This window comes from Mizuhopecten yessoensis, unplaced genomic scaffold (genome assembly GCF_002113885.1).
Source record: "Mizuhopecten yessoensis strain PY_sf001 unplaced genomic scaffold, ASM211388v2 scaffold10621, whole genome shotgun sequence".
Classification (NCBI taxonomy): domain Eukaryota; kingdom Metazoa; phylum Mollusca; class Bivalvia; order Pectinida; family Pectinidae; genus Mizuhopecten; species Mizuhopecten yessoensis.
In genome coordinates, this window is record NW_018408638.1 from 151,804 (window position 1) to 160,407 (window position 8,604).

General features: G+C 36.2%; 1 protein-coding gene across 1 annotated transcript in view; it reads right to left on the minus strand.

The window, feature by feature from the left end:
- The window catches only part of LOC110461469 (apoptosis-resistant E3 ubiquitin protein ligase 1-like), a 62,042-nt gene that overhangs the window by 50,759 nt on the left and 2,679 nt on the right, over window positions 1-8,604 (minus strand). The window contains exons 2-3 of the mRNA XM_021514925.1: window positions 8,137-8,311; window positions 7,602-7,834 (exon numbers count right to left, since the gene is read on the minus strand). Of these exons, the coding sequence (XP_021370600.1) occupies window positions 7,602-7,834; window positions 8,137-8,311 (408 nt within the window). The remainder of the gene's footprint in view (window positions 1-7,601; window positions 7,835-8,136; window positions 8,312-8,604) is intronic.

The following is an 8,604-nucleotide window of genomic DNA, read 5'->3' on the forward strand; positions in this document are numbered from 1 at the left end:
CCAAAGTAATACTCTCATTCACCAAAGATGATTCTGACTAAGTTTGAGTAATTTTCTGCTGAAAATGGATAAAATATATACCCAAAAGTGTTATTTCCCTATATAAACTATAGTAAACTTTACCCCCTCCCCAAGGGAGAACGGATAGCTCGGGGGTCCTGAAATTTACAATTTAAATAAAGCCCCTGATGATCTTTCCATCCATGCAGAGAAAATGACTGTAATACCTCTGAGTCTGGAGAAGAAGATTTTTGAAATATTGGTTCATTTTCCCTTTTGGGCCCCGCCCTGGCCCCTAGGGTTGGGGTAGGAATCCCAATTTTACAATTTGGTAGCCTCATCTACCAAGGATGATTCTGACCAAGTTTGAAAAAATTCCATCCACTGGTTCTTGAGAAGAAGTTGATAATGTAAAAGTTTACACACGACGCACGACGGATGACGACGGACGGAAAGTGATTGGAATAGGTCACTTGAGCAAAGCTCAGGTGACCTAAAAAACATAAAAAGATAAAATAAACAAAGGATGATCCACAAGAGTGTTCTGCATGTAAAAAATTCAATGGAGCTAGACTGGAATTTGAACCCTTGACTTGAGATTGTTATACCGTCCCTGGTATTGAACTAGCCCAACTGTTCTACATATCAAACCGGAAGTTAAGAGGAGGTAACTATATATTGGAAAAATTAGCAGGTCAGTGGGACAGGGACCTTAAAGTACAAAAAAGAGGGAATTTAAAATGGGCTAAACATTTCCTGTTATACAATGTAACACTAGAGATACTCAGAAAATTACTATTCCATAAACATGATGACATGGTTAACAGATGTGATTTATTTGAATACTACCCGGTATCCGACATTGACGCCTGGACCAGTAACTTCCAGTCTATGTACAGATGTCAAAGCATTTACATCTAATCAGTGTTACAGTTTCCGTCTATAGAAACAGGTAAAATACATCTTAATGAACAATCAAGCTTCCTCTCAAGGGGGAAGTATTAGCAACTAATGTCTGTAAGGTAAACTTTATCTGTGCTCAGATACAATGTACCAGACAGATTACATAGGTAACTGTCAGGTGTGGTCAATGTTATGTATCTTTACATGTAACCTGACCCCCTGTACCAGACAGATTACATAGGTAACTGGCAGGTGTGGTCATTGTTATGTATCTTTACATGTAACCTGACCCCCTGTACCAGACAGATTACATAGGTAACTGGCAGGTGTGGTCATTGTTATGTATCTTTACCTGTAACGCGATACACTGTACCAGACAGATTACATAGGAAACTGTCAGGTGTGGTCATTGTTATGTATTTTTACCTGTAACCTGATCCACTGTACCAGACAGATTACAAAGGTACCTGTCAGGTGTGGTCATTGTTATGTATCGTTACCTGTAACCTGATACACTGTACCATACAGATTACATAGGTAACTGTCAGGTGTGGTCCTTGTTATGTATCTTTACCTGTAACCCGATACACTGTACCAGACAGATTACATAGGAAACTGTCAGGTGTGGTCATTGTTATGTATTTTTACCTGTAACCTGATACACTGTACCATACAGATTACATAGGTAACTGTCAGGGGTGGTCATTGTTATGTATCTTTACCTGAAACCTGATACACTGTACCAGCCAGATTACATAGGTAACTGTCAGGTGTGGTCAATGTTATGTATCTTTACATGTAACCTGATACACTGAACCAGACAGATTACATAGGTAACTGTCTGGAGGGGTCATTGTTATGTATCTTTACCTGTAACCTGATACACTGTACCATACAGATGACATAGGTAACTGTCAGGTGTGGCCATTGTTATGTATCTTTACCTGTAACCTGATACACTGTACCAGACAGATTGCATAGGTAACTGTCAGGTGTGGTCATTGTTATGTATCTTTACCTGTAACCTGATACACTGTACCAGACAGATTACATAGGTAACTGTCAGGTGTGGCAGTGTTTTTTTACCTAGGGAAGATAGGAACTTGCTGCTAGTCCTATGCCACCTGGCTAAATACCTCCACCTAATCTGTTTTTAATTGGGACCATGCTTCAAATGGATTTTTTTCTACATACTGCCATATCTCACTTAAATGTTTCAACACAGAGATCCTGTAGCTTACACTCCAGACCATTTTATACTCTATCTTGGTTACTGGAATTGGGTGTGACAAAAACAATCTCTCTGAAACTCCATGCTATTACAGTGAATAAACATCTATGTAAATCAACCATTTGGTCAGATCCACCAATAAAACAGATAAGATATCACAAGGTTTTACCGGCATTACGAAAACAGTATAATTCTTAATCTACAATGTAATAATACTTGCCAAAAACATAAATATGGACCAGCTTTCAACTAAAACTTGTTAAAATGTGTGTACAAGTCACAAACTAAAATACTGTTGATATGAATGGACAAATCACGAACATTGGTTTGGTTTGTTTTTGTTTTACATCCTATTAACAGCTATGATCATTTAAGGACGTGCCAGGTTTTGATGGCGGAGGAAAGTGGTAGTACACAGAGGAAAACCACCAACCAGTACCTAGCGCCTGCCCCATGTAGGTCTCGAAACCTCTACCCAGTTGTGAAGGGCTAGTGATCATAGACAGTCAGACGCCTTAACCAATCAGCCACAGAGGCACCTCAAATCATGAGTAAAGCTACTGATAATAGGTATGGAAAAATCACCAACAATTATAATTAGTTACTGTTATTTAAAGTTAAAAAATCACCAACAATTAGCTGCTATTATTTTAAGTTGACAAATCACCAACAATTAGCTACTGTTATCATATGTTGACAAATCACCAACAATTAGCTACTATTATTTAAAACTGACAAATCACCAACAATAAGCTACTGTTATTTAAAACTGACAAATCACCAACAATAAGCTACTATTATTTAAAGTTGACAAATCACCAACAATTAGCTGCTATTATTTTAAGTTGACAAATCACCAACAATTAGCTACTGTTATTTTAAGTTGACAAATCACCAACAATTATAATTAGTTACTGTTATTTAAAGTTGACAAATCACCAACAATTAGCTACTGTTATTTAAAACTGACAAATCACCAACAATTAGCTACTATGGGTTTGCTAACACATTACAATGTCCTTCATTAAGAACATTACACTCATATTGAGCTTTTTATCAATTGTACAGCAATATAAAATGTCCATATCATCTGAAGTTGAATCCTCAAAATATTGCTCCAACAGAAAAGGTCAGTGTGTGAGGTTTTTCATCGTTGTGCTATCAAATACCCCCATTTCATTCCTGTTCTGTAAAGCCGATCTAGCTAAAGGTTTGCCTATCTGTCACAAACATCATCACACACAGAAATCAATAGACAAGTCATTTTTCCTCACAATTTTATGGATGAAGTATGTACACATAGCACACAGGAACAAATTGCCATGAACCATCCATAAGCCCTACTTTATAAATGGGTTGACGTTAATTAATTTTCAGTATCTTAAGCCCTTATGGTTGTAATTAATTACAAAAGGATGTCATATAATTCACGCATCTTTGATTTTGAGGTAAAGATCACAGTGACCTAATTATAGTACACTACACACCATCTATGTGTAACGCTGAACACCAGTATACTTCAATGTTGATCATGATAACTTACGGATGGACAGACAACGGATGCCGCAGTACCCTTTTGGCCTTTGGGCCAGGTGAGCCAGGAACAAAGCTAGGATATGGATTGAAACAGAGACCATAACTGGTTGCTTGTGTGACAGTATAAACTTATTGTAATATTCTTTACAAAGATTGAAAAAGTGAAGGAGGTTGTATTAGGTAGATTTTATGATTTGTTTCACAATTTTCAGTGTCTCATTTAAAATTCAGCCTGTTCATTGCTAACACATGATACTGCACAATTGCAATAGACAGAATTGCTTGTAGGTATGTAACCAAATATATTTGAAGCTATGTATACCATAAAGGTTTAACAGCACAGTAACCCAAATCTTTATACATTACAGTACATTCCACTTATAGTCATGTTGGTTTATGTCATGTTTTGCTTCATATCACATTTTTGTTTTAGGAAGACATTCAAGTCATTTGGACAATCATCAAAATAAAAGTCAAGGAGAAATTTAACTTGTGTTGTGGTATGATGTGGGAACTGGTCTTTTGTTACATCTGGGCATGACATGTACACGAACATCAGAACCTAATGACCCAGGGTCATTTGTCAGACCTGTCTCATTGTTGAACAATAGGCATTTCACTGGGAGAGTTCATCAGTATTGCTAAGGACAGTCAGGGTAATGTAGACTTTGTATATGTGTTCAATTGCTTGTAGCTAGCCAAAAATATCTCATGATCTAACTGAGCGTTCATCATGTTGGATACTGAACACACCTTGCCATAAAGTTTGCCTTCAAATTTCCGTCAAAATACCATGATCTATTTTGACAAAATAATTAATTGGTTTTTATAACAATGCCTTCATGTTATTCAACTTGACCAAGTGTTATTTAATCCATGGTAGAGCAGGCCTCGTCAAACAACCCAGTGATGGACCATACACATTGTGCTCTGGGTTACATGTGTTGATGTCATCATTTACACATATACTTCAAAGATGTAACAAAATATAAAGATATCAAACACAAACATTATAGTTACTATCACATTAATGAAAGAGACAATTTAAAAAAAGGACACAGTGTGTTTCATGCACGTCTCTTCTTTATCATAATCATACGAACAAGTTACCATGTAGATGTTGTAATCTACAGACCGATGATTGCAGAAATAAAACAAAATGATATGATATTGATTTCTATCACTTAGAGAATCTCTGTTTTCTATAGCAATTTTTTTCCTGTTAGGGTATTTTAAAAACAGTTACAATTGAACAAAAAAATAACTTTGAAAGTGAAATCAACCAAGAACAGGAACAGATATTGATTTTCAAAGTAAAAGAAACAAGAGGCCCAAAGGCCTTCATAGCTCACTTAGGAATATGATTTTTTATTCAAAACCTCTGAAATACTGTATGTGTACAAAGAAATGAATCAAAAGGAAATACTGAACATGTACAAAATGTATATATCAGATGAGCTTAATTATTAAAGCTAAGAATGTAAGAAGGATTAACTTCCCAGGTGCAAGGCCAGACAGGGGCCCTGGCCAACTCTAGTAGCATGAGTGTCGAAAATCATAGCAATTTTATATAGCATGACAGAATGAGGATCTCAACTATTTCCATTTTATAAATCTATAAGTTAGACTCACGGGGCAGGGCCGGAACCAATAGTGAATCCTGGTGGCAGGGCCAGAACCAATAGTGAATCCTGGTGGCAGGGCCAGAACCAATAGTGAATCCTGGTGGCAGGACCAGAACCAGGTAACGTTTTGGGGAACAATTGTCAGGTAACGTTTTGGGGAACCATTGTCAGGTAACGATTTGTGGAACCATTGTCAGGTAACGACTTTGGGAACCATTGTCAGGTAACGATTTGGGGAACCATTGTCAGGTAACGATTTGGGGAACCATTGTCAGGTAACGATTTTGGGAACCATTGTCAGGTAACGATTCTGGGAACCATTGTCAGGTAAAGTTTTGGAGAACTTTTGTCAGGTAACGATTTGGGGAACCATTATCAGGTAACGATTTGGGGAATAAGTCCCCAGATGTAAGATCATATCTAGAGGTCAATTCTAGAAGCATTAAATGTATTCGCCTGTGTATATGGCTATAGAGTGGGGATATCAACAGTTCTCATGTTCACCTAGAGATTTAGGGTGGTCAGGTGGCACAGTGGATAGTGCATTTTCCTTTTACCAAGGTGGCTGGGGTTCTATTCCCCAATAATGGTTATGTGGTGGGAATTTTAATCATTTTTATGTTGTAAATGTACAGCTTTACACCCAAGATGTCCCTATTGAGGGGACACTTCTTCAGCTTGTGGGGTTACACCATCTCCATTTTTCAATTTCAACAAAATTTATTGATAATCATGATCAATTGGATTGAACATCAGGCTTAAAGCCTATACATGTATTAAGTTCTTTCAATATTACATTTTATTCAAATAATATTCGGTAGAAATCGAAACTAAGTAATATACAGTAAGATCAAGTTTATCATATATTTTAACATTTGACTTATTATACTTTTTTGTAATTTAATTTTAGATTTCGCAATGGTATAAAAGTTTAATACATGCTGATACAAATGCAGCTGAGAGATAAGTGCCGAATCAACACCCAAGTTTCTGACTGTAAAGTCCATGGGTTCTTCACCCTATAGTCTTCCACTCAGGCTTCGATTGCACACATAGCTCCCTGAGCCCCATATGTAAAAAGTGCATTTTATTTCTTCAATGTTTACGAGAGACGAAATTCAAACAATATAAAGGAAATGAGATTTTATAAGTATGTTTCTCACAAGTCATCAGTGATCATCAAGGTGCACATCTCCACAGTATATATCATCATAATCAACACCAGTGCATGTAAACATACCAATTGACATCTACAATTACTGAAACATAACTTCAAAAATATAACCATTCATCATCCATGAATGCGCACATACACCATCTTAATTTATACAAACTATGATCATTGTGCCTTAGTGATAAATCAAACCAAAATATGGTTACTACCTGTGTGGCTGTTTAGGAGGAATCAGATGTTGGAAGCAAAAATGTGTTAAATTATTAAATTTAATGTCTGTTCTCTGCCCCCTGGGAACCCACAAACTTATTTATCCAAAATATGATTTTATTGCCCCAGTGATGTTTCAAACCAAATATCGTAAACATCTGTGGTTGTTCAGGAGAATAAGGTTTTCGAAAGTTTAAATTGCCTAATTTTGCCTTATATTGAGTCAATCTTATGCCCTGCATGGATTTTAAAAGTGAAAATACTCAGATATTTATTTGATTGCATTGGAATTATTTTGGTACACCATTCTTGATTTTCACAAACAATTTTGACGGAAAATATATGCATCAGTATGTAAAATTGAACTACATTCAATGACTGCCCAGATGATGATAGTACCAGTACACCTGCAGGGTTCAAACACTGTCACACACTCTCAACTTCACAGACAATGGCCTGATAAGGTTAGGGACATATACTTTAATAAGAAGTCAACATAAGGTCATATAATATTGCTTGTATAAAGTTAGTACACCATATAGATATCCTCCCATGACTTAACCAAACTGATATGCCCATTAGCCAACTGAAGTTATCTCCCTTTGTCATCAACCAATCATACACTTCTAAACTTAACCAATTTAGCCAATACTGGTAAAGAGCTGTTGGGAACCAATTTCCACAGAAAAACACATAATGACAATGAAGTTATGACTGCTATAACCTTTACAAATAATTAAATCTTTAATTCTCTTATTAGGCAATAGTGTTTTTACAATAACCTGCATTAAAATCTGTTTTGTCTGGACACATTCTGCCTTCTTAATAAGATTAAACATAGCATAGCATTTCCATGGTTTACAATGCTGCCAGCTGCTAGGTTAAATGTAAGCTGTACACACATGAAAAGACAACAGCTTACCTATTTTGAGGGTCTTCATTACAAGTGGAGTGATTGGAGAGTCAAACTCACTGCCCACCTGACTGTAAAGGTCCAGCTCTTCCTGGTCAACTATATAGTCTGTGGCGTGTCTCACACAGTGTTTAAGGTTTTGGAAGTCTGTTAGTGTACTGTCTGCCTTTGTTACCTTCTGCATCACTTCGTCAGACAACCGTGACAAGGCCAATATCGACACCACTCCTTGGGCCCTTAACCTGCAGATATCGGGTGGAAATGTCTTTTTATCTAGAAACTTACTTTGTAAGATATGTTTTTAACGCAATATAACTCACTAAAATCATCGTTTTACTTGCCACCCTGCTCAGCACCATTTTCCAATTGTTTTGCTGGTTTTCTTGGTAATCCTTTTACAAGTTTCTCTTGACCCATTGCTAAAACCCCTTATAATGCCCAAATTATACTTGACAAATGGTTATAGCATAATTTATTGTGTATACTGAAATAACTCCAGCATCCCTCATTAGAAGAGGATTTTAATCCACCTTCCACAAATTACCTGTTAAAAACTGTAGATGGAATTTTGTTTTTCTGCAGCAGTATTCGGAGATATGTTTCTTCTTTTAATGCATTAAATGCATTTCTAAGTTCATTCTGTTTATCTGAAGGCAGAGCGGAAAAATCTGGTATCTTCTCCAGATCTATGGATAGAAGGTCTTTGTTTGTTTCTACATCTGGAATAAAAAACACAATTGTAATTTCTTCGTTTTTTTTACAAATAATCAAGATTTCTTACTAATTACATTATAAATTAAACCACATAACACCAATTGTCCTCTGTATAATTTCCTGAAACGTATTAGCTTCATCAGACAGGCTGACAATTTTTGAAATAATAAAAAAGAAATGAGAAATTAAAAAAGTAAGAGACAAACATTTCTCAGATTTTTTTTATCTGAAAGCAAAAATAAAGTTCACTGAGATATCTGTCATGCCCTTTTTTAGTCTCAAAAACTGCTTTGATCTG